Below are 21,497 nucleotides of genomic sequence, written 5' to 3'. Positions count from 1 at the left end.
AAGAAAAACAAGAATTCTCAAACGTAGCCTTGCAAAATGTGGGGAGTCAGAACAAAAGGACCTCATTGTTTCACTGATAGTCATTGATGGGGACACCCAGAATATACGGAGAAATGAAGAGAAAAGGTTTCAAGTTTGTTCGTGGTCAGGGAGACGGAAGAACAGGGAGTGCTTGCCGTGAATACAGGGTTTGCTGGGAGGTGAGGCGGAAATATTCAAAGGGTCTGAAACTACAGGGTGGCCATGGTTACACAGCGCTTTGTCGGTCCTCAGTGTCCCCAGATTGCAGCCGTTTTCAATAATTGTTATTATTAGACAACGATAATTGTTAACAACAATAACAATTATTAAACAACAATAATTGTTACTATGACATTGTTATTATTAAATAAATGAATAATTTTATTCTTTCAAACTGAACCAAGAAAAGTACAGAACACCATAGAACAAGTAAAAGAGCACAAAATAGGTAGAGAAAAACCAAATAAACAGACCCTCAAGGGAAGGGAAGTCAGTCTCCCCTGGGTGGGGAGCGAGTTGATGGCATCCATGGGGGGCAGACAGGGATAGCGGCTGCAGAGCCCACGGCTCCCCTGGACCTGGTGTTTCCAGAACGGGCTCTGGGTCTCTGTCCAAAAGAGGGGCCCGTTGTCCCTGCAGCGGTTGGTCAGTCATCGTGGGCGTCTGGGTGTTGAGCAGGAGCCAGGGCAGGCTGTCCCTGCAGAGGTGGTAACTCATGCCCTGACTCGGGTTCTCCTGCCAAAGCCCGAGCGGGTGCAGGTGCAGGTGGAGGTGGACGTTTGGGCCGAGGGGGAGGGACATCGGTGCCTGGGGCTGGGCGTCCTGCAGGCACAGAGGTCCGATCTGCCCAGTGTGGTGGCCAGGAACCAGCTGGTCCAGTGTCTTTGAGGCAGGATGGATCAGGTCTCGATGTCCCCTCAGTGGATCCCTGGGTCCTGCACGTGCAGCAAGCACCTCTGTAGGGACAGGTGTTGGAAATGGAGCCTGGTTGAGTTGGAAGGTCAGAGCTAGAGCTGGGAGAGAAGAAGAGATTACCCAGAGGTCTCCCTTGTCACGGGCCTAACTGGGCTCTAAAGCTTCCCAGGACTTCCAGTAGAATACCCAGCATAGGATGCCTTCTCTGACTGCAGTCTGCAAGATGGTGTGAGGCCAGCCGTTGCTCCAGGCCCAGCCCCAGCTCTGGAGGACTCCTCCCTGTGAAGCTCAGCGCCCCTCCCCACACACTCAGATTCCCAGCCCCGGGCTCCTCACCTCTGTGCTCTGCCGCGCTGGGCTCCAGGTCCTCGTGCTGCCTCAGAGGGAGGGGTGCTCGGGGCTCTGGGTCGGAGCCAGGTGTGCTGAGCCGCGAAGCAGCCCGAGACTGGGCCCCGCGGTGTGTCCTGGGTGGTTTCTGGGGAGGCCTTCCCCTCTTGCTCTTCACTCCCCCTTGGGCTGACCCCTCCATGGGCACGCTCACCTGGACCCTGCACTGGGCCTCACGGGCAGGGGGGTGGGGCTCCGACCCCTCCCTCGAGGAGGTGGACGGCGTGTCCCCCTCGTCGGCCACATCCGGTGGGAAGCTCTGCAATGACAGTAAGCGTCAGCCAGGCCTGCTTGGTGTTTTCCGAGCTGGGCCTGGCCAGTATGGCTGCTGCTTCTGCCCACTTGAATTTCTGGTCCCAGCGGAGATGTGTGTCTGCTCAGATACCCACCCGGGAGGAAGGAGACACCTCTTAGGGCGTCAGGTCAACCTGGGCAGTCAGCGCTGCCTGGGCTCTCCCCCTCCCGCCCAGCCTGCTCTCCCCTGGGGTGGGGACGCCACCGGTGCACAGGCTTCTGACCGCACATCCTTCTGGGCTTGCTTGAGGCAGACACACCCCGAGAACCCCCCGTCCCCATTCCCAGGGAAAGGACTCGGGGTTGCCCGGGTGGGATGGGAGAGGTGGCCGGGCCCGGCCTGGGGCTCCCGGGTTACCTTCCTGTTCCTTCGGGCAAAGGGCCAGAGGCCTCCTCGGGGGGCCCTGAGCCAGCGTCGCCAGCGATCCCACACACTCTGCCTGTGAGCCCTCCCGAGGCCCCGGCCTCTGGGCAGGGGCAAACAGCAGAACATCTTGGCAGCAAGTGATCTGGCTGGGGTCTCCTCTCGCAGTGGTGCCTGGGTCCCTGGGTTCTGGGTTCTGTTGAGTTCTGTTGCCAGGAAGTGACATCATTTCTTGGGTTCGTTGCTGAGGTCCCTCACACAGAGCTCCCCAAGGGAACCTGGGTGTTTCTGAGTGTGCAACCACACCCTTAGGCCCCGTGCGGGCACAGTGGCACGCACACCGCCCAGCCCTCAGCCTTGGGGGAGGCCTGGGTTCCGCCAGGGCCTGAGCTCTGAGGACACAGCTGCTTTCAGACCAGGCTCCTCCTTCTCCTAAGTCACGTGGCCCTAGACAAGCATGTGCCCCTCAGGGTTTCCCCAGTCTTTCCATCTGCCGAGCGGGGGTCATTCTCCCATCTCCTGCCCAGATCTGTTGGCCTCCGAGACCCCCATGCCTTTCCACCTGGGGCTGGTATCACATGGAGTTTGTGCACTGAGACTTCCCAAAGGAAGGATTCAATACAGGGCTGACCTAGCACGGAATGGGGCAGAAACAGGCTCTGGGACCTAGGAAAAGACACTCCCCTTGCTGCCTTTTCAAGACCCCACCCCCCAATTGCGGGGCTGAAAGGAAGACTGGAAGGTCGCCTTCTCTTATATGAAAGAGGAGCCAACTTTCTGGTCCTCTTTTTCCATCGAGATTCTGGTTCAAGTCTCCCAGCTTGGCTTCTGTGGGTGGCTGAGCATAGAATGGCTCCCTGCATTCAGGCAACTGCTCTGAAAATGCAACCATGGATGCAATTATGTACAGCAGTTCTGTTCAAAATGGCTATACATGTTAAGAAGTCGTGATATCCTTCAGTAGATGAATGTGTAGGTCAATTGGATTACATCCAAGTCACTGGGGGCAGAACATGTCACCCTAAGATGTGTCTCCGACATCGGGTGAGTTTGCTGTGTTTAATTCAATAAAATAAAAAAAGAGAAAACCTGAGTAGAAGTTGCCCTTCTTGATTTTAAGATTTATTAATTGATTTTTGGCCGTGCTAGGGCTTCATTGCTTTGAGAGGGCTTCCTCTAGTTCTGGTGAGTGGGGCTCCTCTTGTTGCAGAGCACGGGTCCAGGTGTCCAGGCTTCAGTCGTTGTGCTGCATGTGTTTAGCAGTTGTGACTTCCAGGCTGTAGAGCGCTGGCTCAGTGCGTGTGGTGGATGAGTTTAGCTCCTCTGAGGCATGTGAGATACGCCTGGACAGAGAACCAAACCCGTATCCCATGCATTAGCAGGCAGCTCCTTAGCCGGTAGAAGACCAGGGTAGCCCGAGGTTGCCCTTTTGTGAGTTCCGTTTCCGTTTAGTAGGGAAGTCTCTGTTTGTAAGGGTATGTCCCTCTTTGCACCTGAAATAGGATAGTTCCATCTGAAGGAACTCTTCTCAGTGAAGAGGTCCCGGCATAAGTCTGCAGAGAATCATATGCTTGTTTACTGTGCTTTCCATGATAACCTGCCATAACTGGCCTCCCCGCTTCCCCCAAGGTCTTTGCTATGTTTTGAGCTGTAGACGGTATTTACGCTGATGGCTTTGGTCACTGCAGGAAGTGACTCAGTTTCCTTGGCCTCTTCCCCACATGCAAGATATACATGTTATTCAACTTCTGTTTCTCTCCTGATATTTTGGCTTTCATGATGGAGAAGGAAGGCTCAACCAAGAACCAAAAGGGCAGAGGGAAATTGTGTTTCCTCCTATACGCATGCAAAGGAATAATACTCAACAGTGGACAGGAGTGAAAAGTCAGCCCTTGAAAGACAGGGATAAATGTTCGATGCGTGTGGCTAAGTGAGAGAATGCAGTCTGAAGAGGCTGAGTACAGTATGACCCCATTGATGACATTCTTGGAACGGCAAATCTCCACAGATGTGAAAAGAGATCCTGGGGTGGGGAATTTGAAGTGATCCTTCAGATGGATTCCTGTTAATATGTGTTTGCTAAACAGATCGATTCATATAGTCCAAGGGGTCAATCATGATCTATTCAAATTTCCTTTTTTAGGCTATCGGAGTGCACAGAATGGAATGCCAAATACCACAGAATCAAACTGTATTAGAAATGCATGGAAAAACTTCACCATAGGGGATGAGGTAACGGTGCTGACCTAAATGAACTTTAGAAATGAAGAGACTCTCTAGACTAAAGGCAAAATGGACCATACCTAAGCAGGAGGCTTTGTTTTCTGGAGTTCTGTCCAGAGTGTGAAAGTGAAAGTCACTCAGTTGTGTCTGTCTCTTTGTGACCCTATGGATAGTCCAAGGAGTTCTCCAGGCAAGAGTACTGTCATGGGTAGCCTTTCCCTTCTCCAGGGGATCTTCCCACCCCAGGGATCGAACCCAGGTCTCCCGCACTGCAGGCGGATTCTTTACGAGCTGAGCCACAAGGGAAGTGTAGTAGCTGACCCTTCTGAAACCACTGTGTATGTAATCTGGAAAGATCCAATGCACAAACAAATGGCAGATGGTGGGAGCCTGGTTCTCACTGTGGGAGTGGAAGTTATGGATAAGGAAAGGGAGATAAGATATACAGAGAAGCCCTCCACATCCTAGCTTTATGCTTCCTGGGAGGATGGTGTGGGGAGTTGACTACCTGGGGAAATGCACAGAGCTTCATGGCTGGAATGCCATGCAGAAGTAGTAAGCTCACGCTTCCCCTGTGTTAGCTACTACATTTCCCTTGTGGCTCAGCTGGTAAAGAATCCACCTGCAATGCGGGAGACCTGGGTGCCATCCCTGGGTTGGGAAGATGCCCTGGAGTAGGGAAAGGCTACCGACTCCAGTAGCATGAAGTCAGGCAATGGCAGTGAAAGAGTTGAATCCTAACCAGTAGACCAGTGGTCAGTGAGAAGGCCCTGGCTGAGTGGCTTTGTAGAAATGAATTTCCACAAAGAAGCAGAAAGGATTGAAACAAGTCAAGTGTTTATTAAGTGGAAAGACCATCTGTGTGAATAGCCAAAACTGTGCGCTCAGAAAGAGATGTCCCCATTGCGGTGGCTTAAATCACTCACATGCAGTGTTTCTTTCAGGTTTCCTCTGGCCCACCATCTTGCTCTGTCTGGTTCTGAGTCTGTATTTGGTTTCTCTCAGGTTCCTTCCCATGTGTGTGCATCACTTAGCCAAGGCAGGTTCTAGCAAGGAAGCCTAAGGGGAGTTGATGTCACTGACTGACTGTAGGGTGGCGCCCTCTCGTCCTTTGACCCTTGGGAGCTTTTCTGCACCTGTGTAGTCGAACAGCTCTCGTCGACCCTGACAATGAGGACTCTATGGTCTTTCGTCAGTTCTCTGGACAGGGATCGGGTCGTATTCCCTCCTGCTATTGTCTTCATCTTACTGTGTCTGTCCACATGGGAGGGCCTCCAGGTTCTCAAGCTGGGGCTCATCTCTCTTCTGCCTCATTTCCAGCTAGTGTGGGTGGAAGGATGGGGTGTGAGGTGACTCCATCTGCATGGCACTCCAGGTATGAAGATCTGTGCATTTCCCCAGGTCATCGAATCCCCACACCATCCTCCCAGGAAGTCTAGTTCCAGGATGTGGAGGGTTTCTCTATATCTCTTTTTTCCCTTTGCTTTTCTATAACTGCCACTCCCACAGGCAGGAGCCAGGCTTCCACCATGTGTCATTTATCTGTGCATTGGGCCTTTCCAGATGACATAAACAGTGGTTTCAGAAGTGTCAGCTACTACACTTCCCTTGTGGCTCAGCTGGTCAAGTATGCACCTGCAATGCGGGAGACATGGGTTCAATCCCTGGGTTGGGAAGACGCCCTGCAGGAGCGAAAGGCTACCCACTCCAGTGTTCTGGGGACATCTCTTGGGGATATCTCAATGGGGACATCTCTTTCTGAGCGCACAGTTTTTTCTATTCACAAAGACGGTCTTTCCACTTAATAAACACTTGACTTGTTTCAATCCTTTCTGCTTCTTTGTGGAAATTCATTTCTACAAAGCCACTCAGCCAGGGCCTTCTCACTGACCACTGGTCTACTGGTTAGGATTCAACTCTTTCACTGCCATTGCCTGACTTCATGCTACTGGAGTCGGTAGCCTTTCCCTTCTCCAGGGCGTCTTCCCAACCCAGGGATGACACCCAGGTCTCCCGCATTGCAGGTGGATTCTTTACCAGCTGAGCCACAAGGGAAATGTAGTAACTAACACAGGGGAAGCGTGAGCTCACTACTTCTGCATGGCATTCCAGCCATGACGGTCTGTGCATTTCCCCAGGTAGTCAACTCCCCACACCATCCTCCCAGGAAGCATAAAGCTAGGATGTGGAGGGCTTCTCTGTATATCTTATCTCCCTTTCCTTATCCATAACTTCCACTCCCACAGTGAGAACCAGGCTCCCACCATCTGACATTTGTTTTTGCATTGGATCTTTCCGGATTACATACACAATGGTTTCAGAAGGGTCAGCTACTACACTTCCCTAATGGCTCAGCTTGTAAAGAATCCGCCTGCAGTGCGGGAGACCTGGGTTCGATCCCTGGGGTGGGAAGATCCCCTGGAGAAGGGAAAGGCTACCCATGACAGTATTCTTGCCTGGAGGACTCCTTGGACTATCCATAGGGTCAGAAAGAGACAGACACAACTGAGTGACTTTCACTTTCACACTCTGGACAGAACTCCAGAAAACAAAGCCTACTGCTTAGGTATGGTCCATTTTGCCATTAGTCTAGAGAGTCTCTTCATTTCTAAAATTCATTTAGGTCAGCACCGTTACCTCATCCCCTATGGTGAAGTTTTTCCATGCATTTCTAATACAGTTTGATTCTGTGGTATTTGGCATTCCATTCTGTGCACTCCGATAGCCTAAAAAAGGAAATTTGAATAGATCATGATTGACCCCTTGGACCATATGAATTGATTTGTTTAGCAAACGCATATTAAGAGGAATCCATCTGAAGGATCACTTCAAATTCCCCACCCCAGGATCTCTTTTCACATCTGTGGAGATTTGCCTTTCCAAGAATGTCATCAATGGGGTCATACTGTACTCAGCCTCTTCAGACTGCATTCTTTCACTTAGCCATATGCATCGAAGATTTGTCCCTGTCTTTCAAGGGCTGACTTTTCACTCCTGTCCACTGTTGAGTATTATTCCTTTGCATGTGTATAGGAGGAAACACAATTTCCCTCTGCCCTTTTGGTTCTTGGTTGAGCCTTCCTTCTCCATCATGAAAGCCAAAATATCAGGAGAGAGACAGATGTTTCTCTTGGGGAAGATGCCAAGGAAACTGAGTCACTTCCGGCAGTGACCAAAGCCATCAGCATAAATACCATCTACAGCTCAAAACATAGCAAAGACCTTGGAGGAACCAGGGAGGTCAGTTATGGCAGGTTATCATGGAAAGCACAGTAAACAAGCATATGATTCTCTGCAGACTTATGCCGGGACCTCTTCACTGAGAAGAGTTCCTTCAGATGGAACTATCCTATTTCAGGTGCAAAGAGGGACATACCCTTACAAACAGAGACTTCCCTACTAAACGGAAATGGAACTCACAAAAGGGCAACCTCGTGCTCCCCTGGTCTTCTACCGGTTAAGGAGCTGCCTGCTAATGCATGGGATATGGGTTTGGTTCTCTGTCCAGGCGTATCTCACATGCCTCAGAGGAGCTAAACTCATCCACCACACGCACTGAGCCAGCGCTCTACAGCCTGGGAGTCACAACTCCTAAACACATGCAGCACAACGACTGAAGCCTGGACACCTGGACCCGTGCTCTGCAACAAGAGGAGCCCCACTCACCAGAACTAGAGGAAGCCCTCTCAAAGCAATGAAGCCCTAGCATGGCCAAAAATCAGTTAGTAAATCTTAAAGTCAAACAGGGCAACTTCTACTAAGGTTTTCTGTTTCTTATTTTATTGAATTAAACACAGCAAACTAATCCTATGTCAGAGACACATCTTAGGGTGACATGTTCTGCCCCCAGTGACTTGGATGTAATCCAATTGACCTACACATTCATCTACTGACGAATATCACAACTTCTTAAAATGTATAGCCTGTTTGAACAGAACTGTTGTGCATAATTACGTCCTTATTTGCATTTTAAGAGCAGCTGCCTAAATACTGAAAGCATGATAGTCAAGTCCACAGGTGAGACTTGTTTAGCTTTGTGGAAAAACTACCAAACTGCCTCAGAACGTGAGGCATTCCACCATGCATTCCACCAGCAATTAGGCGTAGGTCCTATTGTTGCTCACCCTCCAGTGATAGGTTTTATCATATATTTGGAGTTTAGCAGTCCTGACAGTTGTGGTGTGATATGTCATGATTTTAATCTGTAATTCCCAGATGGTACATGATGTTGAACCTACATGATATTATTAACAACTAAAGAAATTCTGAAATGTGCTGCAAAGTGAGTAAACTTTGAAGTCACTATGCTAATTGAAACAAGCCAGACAGAAAAGGACAGACACTCTATTATTCCACTACGAAGTGTCCATGTAAGTCTACTGCAAAGACAAAGTAGAATAAGGGTGCCAGAAGTGACGGGAGTTAGACCTGTCAGTCTTGGACAAGGTCCACTGACTGCGTATGATGGTGGTGGTGGTGGTGGTAGATGCTCCATCGTATCCAGCTCTTTGTGAGCCCATGGACTGTAGCCAACCAGGCTCCTCTTTCCATGGAGTTCTCTAGGCAAGAAACTGCAGTGGGTGGAATTCCCTTCTCTAGGGCATGAGCCTCTGGCAAACCTCCAGCTTCACCTGGCAGAACTCTAAGCCAGATGCCATTGCCCCAGTTGAGTTCAGGTCAGTCACTCAGTCATGTCTGACTCTTCCCTCTCCAGATGAGCTTGGACTACCCAGGGGAGACAGGACACAGCCAGTAGCAGCGCCTTCTCACACAGTTTTCCTGCTCAGCACCTATCACAATTTCTACACTCTTGGTCTGTCTCCTTTAGCTCTGAGAGCTCAAGGCTTCTTGGAAGTGAGGTGTTTTCCTTCTCAGAAAATGGAACCTGACACACAGTCCCATCCCTCATCCTGCCAGCCAAGGACATCAGCTCCTCTTACTGAAGAGCCAAGTGTCATACGTGTCCTCTAGAAGTCCTCACACTACCAACATCAATGCCAACGAGAAGACCTAGGGTCAGGGAGGGCTGAGGGTTAGTGAAGTTATCACCAGACTCACTAGACTCCCAGCTGCTAAGGCAGCAACTTCCTACTGGTCTGACCTCTTGGGGGTCATTTCCTGGACCTGGTGACAAGGTACCTGGGGGACACTGTGGCACTGTGATCAGCAGGTACTGAGACCTGGAGGGAAAAGTGGAAATGGACAGAAGGTAGATCCTGCAGCAAGAGCTGACTCTCTGCGTTGATGTGTTTGGCTTAGAATTTTAAATGGAACTGTGCAGTGGTGAGGTTCTTTAACCTTAGACCAAGACTTTGGGCTTTGCATGCTCTTGAATATTTATGTAGTTTGCTCTCACTAAGGTTTCTTGGTTTTCCCAAAACTTCAGAAGTGTAGGGAGTATGGGGGAGGAAGGGAGTGAGTGATCAAAAACATTTGAATCCTAGTTCTAAACTATGAGAGTCTAAGATATTGGCAGTTACGAAAAGATGTCCCTCCTCCAAGAATTTAGTTCTGCAAATAGTTAGGCCTTCAGATATTGAGCTTGGCGGGTGAAATATTCATTTGCCTATTCCATATTGCATAGCGCACCATCCTTAGTTTCGGTCTCTAAAATCTAAATTAATGAGGACATCTTCTAGTAAAGACAGTCAGTGTTGTCCTGCCACCACCAACATGCAGTCTTAAAAGCAAAGGAAGAAAAAGAAGAGCATAGAAGGATAATACAGTACAGCTTCCAGAAACCAGAACCTTTCTCAACTCACCCTCATTCCACCCCCATTCTGCCTCCACTGACGTATTTCAATCTGCCGTCATAATTCACCTGCAAGTGCGTGTGTGTGCTCAGTCACTTCAGTCACGTCTGATGTTGTGTGACCCCATAAACTTTAGCCCACCAGGCTTCTCTGTCCATGGATTCTCCAGGCAAGAATGTTGGAGTGGGTTGCCATGCCTTCCTCCAGAGGATCTTCCTGACCCAGGGCTCAAGCCTGAGTCTGTTACGTCTCCTACACTGGCAGGTGGGGTCTTTACCACCCGAGTCACCTGGGAAGCCCCGGCTCAAGTGCACTTAACAGGAAATGCACTCCAGGCCTGTTTGTTCTGTCATCAGTCAAAAACCACCAAGATCTGGTCAGAACCAAAAGAAGCAAATGATGAAAATTTTGTGAAGACAAACTACACTCAAGGATTCTCTATGCCCACAACGAGTTCATTCACACACGGCTCTAATGGGGAGAGTCTAACTCTGTCTAGGCAAAGGTGTGCCCAGCTCCCAGCCTGATGGTCATTAGGTCACCTTGACTAGGCTTCCCTTCTAGGCCAAAGCTATTCATGGAGTGTAATGTGGACTACAAACTCAAGCTCCATATAAAACCTTAAATTTTCTAGTATCCACATTTAAAAAGCAAAAAGAAGCAGCTGCAATTAATATTCAAATCATATTTTAATCCAGCATACAAAAAATATTATCATTTCAATACATGATCAGTATGCCACAACTCATGGGTTGCATGCAGATAAAGCTGCCCTTATGTTTATGATGAAATACCTTCCTTTTGAAGACCAAGTGCCTCTCTTGGGATGTGAAGTGGAAATTGGAACCCCTTTTCCTTGGGAGTGAGCCTGTCACTAACACTCATCACAAGCTCTGTATATGAATAATTATTCACAACCACTACTAAGTGTGATCAAAAGTCTCCGATGAACAAAAGCCCAGGGCTTCACAGGTGAATGCTATCGAAGGTTTAGTGATGAGTTAACACCCATTCTGATCAAAGTCTTTCAAAAACTGCAAGCTGGGCGACACTCCCAAACTCATTCTGTGAGACTGCCATCACAGTGATACCAAAGCCAACAGAAATACCACACGGAGAAGAAAATAAAAAGCCAATATCACTGATGAACATAGATGCAAAAAGCTTGAACAAAACACTAGAAAAACAACAACAACAACACACAAAGCTACATGAAAAGAATCACACACCAAGTTCAAGTGGAGTTTATCCCAGGGTGTGTAAATTTTTCACTATATGCAAATCAAACAATTAGATACACTGTATTAAGTAATTGAAAGATAAAAATCATATGATAATTTCAATAGGTGCAGAAAATTTTTTTCACAAAATTCAACAGCAATTTATGATTTAAAAAAAAAAAACTCTCAGAAATGGGCACTCTCCAGAAAATAGGCACCAGAAGGAGCCTACCTCAACATAATAAAGATCATATATGACAATCTCACAGCAAACATTATTCTTGATGGTGAAAACCTGAAAGTGTTTCCTCTAAGATCATGAACAACCAGGGTGCCTACTCTCCCTGTTATTATACAATACAGTTTTGTAAGTCATAGCCAGAACAATCAGACAAGAAAAAGAAATAAAAGCAATCCAGATTATAAAACAAGAATTAAAATTCTCATTGTTTGCAGATGACCTGTTTCCATACATAGAAAACCCTAAAGATACAATCAGAGAATTAGAAGAGCTAATCAATGAATTTAGTAAAGCACAGGACACATAATTCATACACAGAAATCCCTTGCATTCCTATACAACACCAATGAAAGATCAGAAAGAGAAAATAAGGATACAGTATCATTCACAACTGCAAGAAGAATAAAATACCTAGGAATAAGCCTACCTAAAGAGACAAAACATGCATATGCAGTAAGAAATGCTGTATGATGAAAGATATCAAAGATGATACAATATTGTGAAAGAATCAATATTGTGAAAATGACTGTAATACCCAAAGCAATCTGAAGATTCAATTCATCTCTATCAAATTACCAATGGCATTTTTCAAAGAACTAGAACATATAATTTTGTAATTTGTATGGGAAAAAAACAAGACCCCTAATAGCCAAAGCAATCTTGAGAAAGAAAGGTGGAACTAGAGGTATCAACTTTTCTGACTTCAGACTATACTCCAAAGCTAGTGTCATCAAGACAATATGGTCATGGCACAAGATCAGAAATATATATTGATCTAAGAAGATACCAAGCTGAGAGATAAACTCATGCACCTAAAGGTACCTTTTCTTTCACAAAGGAGGCAAGAATATACAATGGATAAAAGACAGAAAAGAGATCCTCTTCAATAAGTGGTGCTGGGGAAACCGGACAGCTACAAGTACAAGAATCAAATTAGAACACTTCTTAGCACTATATGCAAAAGTAAATGCAAGATTGAATAAAGACCTGAATGTAAGGCCAGAAACTATAAAACCTTAGAGGAAAACATAGGCAGAACACTCTTTGACATATATCAAAGCAAGATCCTCTTTGACCCACCTCCTAGAGTAATAGAAATGGACAAACAAACAAACAAACAAAAAACACACAAATGGCATTTAGCTAAACTTCAAAGTATTTAAGCAGCAAAGAAAACTATAAACAAGATGAAAAGACAACTGTCAGTATGGGAGAAAATAATTGCAAATCAAGCAACTGAAAAATGATTCATCTCAAAGGTTACAGGTGGATCATACAGTTTGCTCTCAGAAAAACAAACAACCAGTTAAGAAATAAGCAGAAGATTTAAACAGACATTTCTTCAAAGAAGACATTAAGAGGGCCAACAAGCATATGAAAAGATGATAACACTGCCCATTATTAAAGAAATGCCAATCAAAACTACATGAGCTATCATGTCGCACCAGTTAGAATGGCCATCATCAAAAATTCTACAAACAATAAATGCTGGACAGGAAATGGGAAAAAGAGAAGCCTCTTGCACTGTTGGAGGGACTAGAAATGGATATAGCCAATTAGGAGAACACTATGGAGGTTTCTTTATAAATGAAGAATAAAACTATCATATGACCAAACAATCCCCTCCTGGGCATATACCCTGAAATAATAATAATTGAAAAAAGACATGTACCCAATGTTCATTGCAGCACAATTTACACAGCCAGGGCATGGAAGCAACCAAGATGTCCATCGACAGATGCATGGATAAAGAAGTTGTGGAACATATACACAATGGAATATTACTGAGCCCTCAAAAGGATCAAACACAAGTAAGTATAACTGAGGTGGATGAATCTAGAGCCTTTGATACAGACTGAATTAAGTCAGAAAGAGATAAACAAATATCATATACCAGTGGATATTTATGGAATCTTGGGAAATGGTACTGGTGAACTTTTTTGCAAGGCAGAAATAGATACACAGATGCAGAGGAAAGACTTGTCTGCCTAGCTATGGTAGGACAGGGTGTGACAAATTGAGAGAATAGCATGGAAACATAGGCAGTACCATATGTAAAATAGCTAGCTAGTGGGAAGTTGGTATATAATGTAGGGAGCCCAACACAGTGCTCTGTGATGACCTAGAAGGGTGGGATGGCAGGAGGTGGGAGGGAGGCTCACCAGAGGAGAGAGATATATATATACTTACTTACAACTGATTCCTGTTGTTGTATGAGGGAAAGCAACTAAACATTGTAAAGCAGTTATTCCTCAATTAAAAATAAAGAAATTTGAAAACTTTCACTCAATATATCTGCACTATCATCTAAACTCTATGGGATCATCTATTCATAGCTGCTTTCCCAATATATTTTAGTGCTTATTCATTCCTTAATGATTTTGAAATATGATTTTAATAGCTACACCCTATTCCTCAATATCTTACATAAATTAGAAACTTTTCAGCCCTCATCATAGAAATATAATACCAAAATAGATTTATATTTAAAATTAAACCTTTCATGTCAAATTCACTTTAAAGAGAATTCCTCTGAAGATCTAAAATTCTTATGAAAAGTCATTATTTGGAGGTTGTTTTTTTTTATCTGTTATGCTTTATTGTCATTTTGTTCTAACGACTCTCTTATTTCTGTAATCTTTCCTTTGACTGTAGTTTTTCAGTGAATTAACATTTTAAATTTAAATTTAAAGAATGTCAAAAGGGACTCTCGTGTGTTAGTCACTCAGCCGTGCCCAATTCTTTGTGACTTACGGACTGTATATTGACAGGCCCTTCTGTCCAAACAATTCTCCCAGCAAGAATACTGGAGTGGGTAACCATTCCCTTCTCCAGGGGCCCTTCCTGACCCAGGGGTCAAACCTGGGTCTCCCGCATGGTAGGCAGATTCTCTAACATCTGAACCACCAGAAAAGCCTGACCATGGTGTAAATGGATGCAGACATCCTCAAAAGAATATTAGCAAACCAAATTCAAGTATCCATTAAAAGAATCATACACTATGCAGCTGCTGCTGCAAAGTCACTTCAATCACGTCCGACCCTTAGCGACCCCATGGACTGCAGTCTACCAGGCTCCTCTGTCCATGGGATTTTTCAGGTGAGAGTACTGGAGTGGGTTGCCATTGCCTTCTCCATCATACACTATAATCAAATGGAATTATTTCTAGGGATGCAAGGATGACATTACCTGTAAATCAATCAATGTGATACAGCATATGAACAAAATAAAGAATAAAAATCATATGATCACCTCAAAAGTTGCAGCAAAAGCTCTTGATCAAGTGTAATATCTATGTATCATCCCAACTTTCAATAAAATGTTTATACATGGAACATACTAAAGGCAATATAAGACAAGACCACAGCTAACATCTGACTAAGTGGTAAAAAGTTGAAAGTTTTCCCTAAAAGATCAGGAATCATACAAGCATGTTCACTCTCGCCAATTTTATTCACCATAGTATTGGAAGTCCTCCCCAGAACAATTAGGCAAGAAAAGAAAATAAAGGCATCCGCATTGGAACAGAAGATGTAAAATATCCCTTTTCGATTATTACCTGATATTACATGAAACCCTAAAAAATCCACCAGAAAACGACTATTAGAACTAATAAATTCAGCAAGATAATGGGAGATGAACCATCAGAGAGAGAAATGAAGAAAACAGTCCCATTTACAAATGCATCAAAAGGAATAAAATACCTTGAAATAAATGTAAACCAGGAGCTGAACGACTTGCACAGAGTCATGGACTCCGAGACAGGAATTCTGGGTTGAAATCCCAGCTCACTCATTAACCTGCTGAGTGACCCTGGGCAAATGACACAATGATCTGAGGCTCAATCATTTCAACTGCAAGATGGACACAAAACCAGTACCTCCTTCCAGGGTTGTGAAACTAAAAGAAATGCTTATTTAGACCAGGGGGGTGAAGGGTCAGTAGCAGCCTCTCCTTGTGTGAAACTTTTCTGGGACTGGGCTCTCCTCAATCTGTGGGTGAGGGTCCAGTGTGGAGCTGGGAAGCCAGATGGGACTGGATGTGGACCGAGGCAAAAAAAAAAAAACAACTAGTTTTTTCTCAGGGTGGGGGTGGGAGGGGACGGTGGCAGGGAAGCCACCTCCTTTCCAGATCTCAGAGTGGGGCCTGAACCAAGGGCCCGGGGGTGCACAGTCCGAAGTGAACTCTGAACCCCCCTGCCCCCCACAGCAGGGATGGAGCCTTCCTGGCTGGAACCTTCTCTCTGGTCCAATGTGATGTGGTGCTGCTCTGAATTCTCCTTCTCTCCACCAGGCAAAGAGCCTCCGGGAGCTGGAGGTGCCTGAGTGTCAGAATGACACAAGGACTAAGAGAATTGACAATGAACTATATTGACAAAAATGACAGAAGTACAGACGAGGCAAGGGGTGGAAAGCACAGGTACTGACTGCCTTTCACGCCTTTACCAGGAATGTATCAGAAATATCCCCACACCAGCTCAAGAGAGCCCAAATGCTAGAAGTATAATGGAAAATCAGGCTATGGATCTAATCTCTACACTGCTGGTTCCAGAGACCCAAGTTTCAACCCTTCAAACTTCTTGTGGGCAGCCAGACATCAAAGGAAGAAACACAGACCTTGCCTTAGGAAGTTACAGCCAGACTTAACATTGGGGTTGCTCAGCATGCTCAGTGGTCACCACGGACTCAGCCCCACCTCCATGCTCACATTGTCTGTCTTCACAGAAACATACATAGTTCACTACAGAGAACTTTCTGGGGGCACTTGTGTATACTAGGAACTGGCAATGGTGACATGGGAGGAGAAGACACAGAAAAGGACACCTGCCTCTGGGGTGCTCCGCAAATAACCAAAGATCTGAAATTCTTAATACTTGGGGTTTTGAAAATTGTTTCTTAATATGTAAATGGAGAATGGAAGCCCATTGGGACTATTTGGTATCCATTGGGAATACCAACTGGGAAAGTAAGTTGAATCCCTGCCTCACAAAACACCACCAAAGCAATTAGAAACATACCAACACTTGAAAGGAAACCCTGGCAAATTTTTGAACTATTTTTGATGAGTGGATTTTTTTTTAACTTGAGGTATTGTTGACTTTTAATGATTTTTTAGTTAAAGGTGTACAGCTAAAGGATTCAGTGATTTGGTGTCTCAGGTGTTTCCTTGGACAAACTTCACTCCCTTTGACAGGACCTTGGGCTATGTCCTCTACTCAGAACAGGTAATAATCCTGAAAACACAGAGCAGCATGTGATGTTGCTCACTGGTGTTTTCTGACAAAATTAATTATTCTAACATGACACAAAAAACAAACCTAGAGACTAGCAGAGGATCTCCAAACATATCTTCAAACAGGAGGCCTTGCTCCCTTGAATGTGGTACGTGAAACAGGGCTTGGAAAGAGAAGAGGTGTGTCATGAATATTTTCTCTGCAGCGGAGAAAGCAGTGTGCAGAGAGGAGCAGGCACGTCCCAGGACACTGAGCACATGGACACAGTGACTGGATGCTCAGCCTTGCTCTTGGGGCATTGCACTGTCTCCACCCCTGTCACAGGCTAAGCAGCTCCCACATATCCTGGAGATTAGGGTCACATGACCTGGACCTGGCCAATCGGTGTGTTCTGTCCTCCCTGGCCACCGTGATTGGCTCAGGACTAGTGCAGTGACCAATCAGGGCCCAGGGCCGGGCCCCAAACTGGAATCAAGGGGGAGAGGATTTCTCCTTCTGCCAGAAGGGGTGGGGCCGGGTGGCGTCAGGCTACAGCAGTGGGCGGGGCATGAGGTCAGCCTGGGGCCGTTGGTGACCTTCGTGCTCCCATCAGGCCAGAGCCGCCGACCTGAGGATGAGGGCGCTGCTGAGCCCAGGGGTTGAGAGCGCCTGTTCCTGCTGTGGTCCCGGAGCTCCTCCTGAGACCTGAGGGAAGCCGTCTGCCTGTGAGTCCTCTTCTGCTTGTCTGTAGCTTCTTTGAACCCCGCTGGGCTTTCTGTCCAGCGGGCTAAGTGGAGATCCTAGAAATGCAACTATGTGGGGTTTGGCTGGCTTCAGGGAAGAAATGCCAGATGCCACTGGGAGACTCCAGTTATTCTGGATTCAGGTGATATCTCTAAGGGCTAGATATTAATTATCGGATAACCCAAATTAGTCTTCACAGGATTAAGATAGCAATAGCATCTATTGCTAAGGGAGCAATAGATGTCCTCTTTCTAGAGCAGAAACCTGGCGCTGAGAGAAGGGGGTAACGTGGCTGCAGCAAAGAGGTGTGTACCAGACAGAACCCCCAGATCTTGCGGTTTGAACTCAGGGAAGACACTGGTGTGGCTTTTATCTGTGACAGGGGCTAAGGCACCCAGCCCACACTAGTTACTGTGGGGACCTGACTTGGTAAATGCCATCTGGTAGCTTTGAGACTCACAAAAGCAGTTTGCAGTGAAGAGAGGAAGGGCACCTCCCTTTATCCACCCCACCACACCCTCCAGATTCCCACATACCCTGATCTCTTTCTCTTGGTTTCTGAGGCAGTTACAGAGTCATGCTCATGCGACCACATTGCTGTCTACTGTTCATGAGCTGCCATCTGGGGCTGCTACAGGAGAGGCCAAGGGCCTTTGCTCCCGAGTACCTCTCTTCTGTTGGACCTTGGGGGCCCTACTCCCCACTTGCACTTGCACACCACAGGCCTTTCCAAGTATTGTGGGGACCCTCACTCAGTTTGCAGCCCATTGTATCCATTGCTGTCCTTTCAGTGCCTCCCTTGAAACTCAGCTTGTGATCTCCTTTGTAGCAGTGTGGCCCACCTGGCTTCTACTGGATGCTCAGAGCTGACAATGAAACAACAGCTCAGGTCTGACAGCTCAGAAGCTCTGTCAAAAGGGACCTGACTCTTCACAGTGGAGAGGGTGTCATAGCCTCCAGCATTCTGGAACCCGTGCTTGGGCCAAAGTGACTCCACAGGCGTTTTAATGCCTGGGGAGGGTTCTGACTAGTGGGAATGGCTCGAGTCTCCTGAGGTTCTGAAGGCCCACTGTGTGCAGGTTCACGGTGCACAGAGAGGAGAAAGTGGAGGCCTGCCCTGGAGGTGTTCACAGGTCATGAATGAGCCAGACAGGCAGGCAGGGCATGATTGCACCTGAGCTGCCTTCATGAGGGAATGGTGTGGGGGCAGAGGAAGAGAACCAAGTCTGCTCCCTCACGTGGTGCCCAGGACACTTTTTCACCACCTAAGCACTTCCCACAGTGTTGATCGTCACTGCTGTCTGCAAAGGGTTTCTATTATTGTGTGTCTTCCTCTGAGCCGTCAGGCTGTCTCTAAACTACACTGGCCATGTGCATTGCCTCTCCTTGGAACATCCCACATGTTCTCTTCTTTACGGAACAGTGAGTTTCTACAGGTTTTTTAGGCCACAAGTATGTTGGGTCATTCTCTAGCCTGCTGTCATGAAGAATGCTTTACTTGTTGTTAGGATTTTTTTTTTTTCCCAGCTCTCTTTCTTGGCTTATTTTTTGAGTTTGTTTGTGCCACAGGAAGAGCTCAGCATTATCCTCTGGCTCAGATGTCACACTTACAACAATGCCTGCCTGGAGATTATGACTATGTTTCCCAAAAGGTCTTCATTTAGCCCATGATATCTTGAAAGTACCTACACTGTCCTTTCAGATACCCAAAGGCTACTTCAAATGAAATAAAAACAAAAATTCTCAAATGTAGCCTTACAGTATGTGGGGAATCAGAAAAAAACTACTTCTATCATTTTGCTATAGTCATTGATTGGGGACACCCAGAATATAGGAAGAAATGAAGAAAGAAAAGGATTAAAGTTTGTTCAGGATCGGGGGAACAGACAAACAGGGATGTGAATAAAGGATCTGTTGGGAGCTGGGGCAGAAAAATTGAAAGGGTCTGAAACTACAGAACGGTGATGGTTACATAGCACTTTGAAGGTCCTGAGTGTTCCCAAATTGCAACAATTTTGAATAATTTATTCATTAAAACTTAACCGAAAAAAGTACAGAAAGCCATAAAAAAATAAAATAGCACAGAAAAGTTACATAAAATCCAAATGAAAAGACACTCAAGGGAACGGACCTCAATCTCCCCTGGGTGGAGAGCGAGTTGATGACATCACGGGGAGCAGACAGGGATGGAGGCTGTAGAGCCAACCACGCCCCTGGACGAGGTGTTTCCAGAAAGGGCTCAAGTTCTATGTCCAGAGCGGGGGCCTGTTCTCCTTGCAGGGGTGAGTCAGTCATCATGGGCATCGGGTCTTGGGCAGGAGCCAGGGCAGGCTCTCCCTGCAGAGGTGGTAACTCATGCCCAGACTCAGGTTCTCCTGCCAAAGCCCGAGCAGGGGCAGGTGCACCTGGAGGTGGACGTTCGGGCTGAGGGGGTGGGACATGGGTGCCTGGGGCTGGGGGTCCTGCAGGCACAGAGGTCCAATCTGCCCAGTGTGCTGGCCAGTACCCAGCTGGCCCGGTGTCTTTGGGAGAGTAGGCTCAGGTCTCGATTTCCCTTCAGTGGATCCCTGGGTCCTGCACCTATAGCAACCACCATGGTAGGGACAGGACTTAGAAGTGGAGCCTGGTTGAAATTAAAGGCCAGTGTTAGAGCTGTGAGAGAAGAAAAGGTTACCCATGGCCAGCCTTGTGGTGTGTGCATCCGGTGACTGAAACCTTCTGAGAGAATCCCAAGGAATACCCAGCACTGGATGCCTTCTCTGACTGCAGTCTGCAAGATGGTGTGAGGCCAGCCTTTGCTGCCGGCCCAGCCCCAGCTCTGGAGGACTCCTCCCTGTGAAGCTCAGCGCCCCTCCCCACACACTCAGATTCCCAGCCCCGGGCTCCTCACCTCTGTGCTCTGCCGCGCTGGGCTCCAGGTCCTCGTGCTGCCTCAGAGGGAGGGTGCTCGGGGCTCTGGGTCGGAGCCAGGTGTGCTGAGCCCCATGGCAGGCTGAGACTGCGCCCTGGGGTGTGTCCTGGGTGCTGTCTGGGCAACAGGCCTTCCCGGCTTCCTCTTCATTCCCAGTTGGGCTGACCCCTCCGTGGGCACACTCTCCTGGACCCTGCACTGGGCCTCCTGGGCAGGGGGGTGGTGCTGTGACTCCTCCATGGGAGGGTGGATGGGGTGTCCCCCTCATCAGCCATATCCAGTGGGAAGCTCTGAAATGACAGTGACGGTCAGCCAGCTCTGCTTGGAGTTTACCGAGCTGGGCCTGGCAGTATGGCTGCTGCTTCTGCCTGCTCGAACTTCTGCTTCTGAAATGAGCAGAAATGCGTGTCTGCTCAGATACCCAACCGGGAGGATAGAGACCCCCCTGAGGGCGTGAGCCTGGGCAGCCGGCGCTGCCTGAACTCTCCTCAGCCCTCCCAGCCTGCTCTCCCCTGGGGTGTGGACAACACCAGCCCACAGGCTCTGACCCCACATCTGCCTGGGCTTGCTGGAGGCCGGCACACCCCGAGAAACCCCCTTCTACACTCACAGGGAGAGGACTCAGGGTGACCCGGGTGGGATGGGAGAGGGGACCTGGCCCGGCCTGGGGCTCCCGTGTTACCTTTCTGATCCTTCAGACAAAGAAAATTCTGGAGACAGAATTCTTCCCTAACTTTAGAGACAGTTCCCAGCCCAGGAAGTCACAAGAGGATGTTGTCTCTGACTGCAGTCCATCGAGTGGGTGGGCTGAGGCCAGCCTTTGCTGCTGGCCCAGCCCCAGCTCTGGAGGACTCCTCCCTGTGAAGCTCAGCGCCCCTCCCCACACACTCAGATTCCCAGCCCCAGCCTCCTCACCTCTGTGCTCTGCCATGCTGCGCTCCAGGTCCTCCTGCTGCCTCAGAGGCAGCGGTTCTCGGGGCTCTGGGTCGGAGCCGGGTGTGCTGAGCCCCATGGCAGGCTGAGACTGCGCCCTGGGGTGTGTCCTGGGTGCTGTCTGGGCAGCAGGCTTTCCCGGCTTCCTCTTCATTCCCAGTTGGGCGGACCCCTCCGTGGGCACACTCTCCTGGAGCCTGCACTGGGCCTCCCGGGCAGGGGGGTGGTGCTCTGACTCCTCCATGGGAGGGTGCATGGGGTGTCCCCCTCATCAGCCAT

General features: G+C 47.8%; 1 protein-coding gene across 1 annotated transcript; it reads right to left on the bottom strand.

Moving 5' to 3' along the window:
- Positions 1-129: 129 nt before the first annotated feature.
- On the bottom strand, positions 130-21,497 carry LOC122422698. The gene is made up of 5 exons (XM_043439320.1): positions 21,201-21,497; positions 1,976-2,187; positions 1,273-1,582; positions 587-1,034; positions 130-193 (listed from the first exon to the last, which is right to left on the bottom strand). The coding sequence occupies exons 1-5, from the start codon at positions 21,472-21,474 to the stop codon at positions 130-132; spliced, it is 1,308 nt and encodes a 435-aa protein (XP_043295255.1). The 5' UTR covers positions 21,475-21,497.

Source organism: Cervus canadensis, chromosome 20 (genome assembly GCF_019320065.1).
Source record: "Cervus canadensis isolate Bull #8, Minnesota chromosome 20, ASM1932006v1, whole genome shotgun sequence".
Classification (NCBI taxonomy): Eukaryota; Metazoa; Chordata; class Mammalia; order Artiodactyla; family Cervidae; genus Cervus; species Cervus canadensis.
The sequence above is the reverse complement of the archived record's forward strand: the minus strand, read 5'-3'. Positions and strand labels throughout refer to the sequence as shown.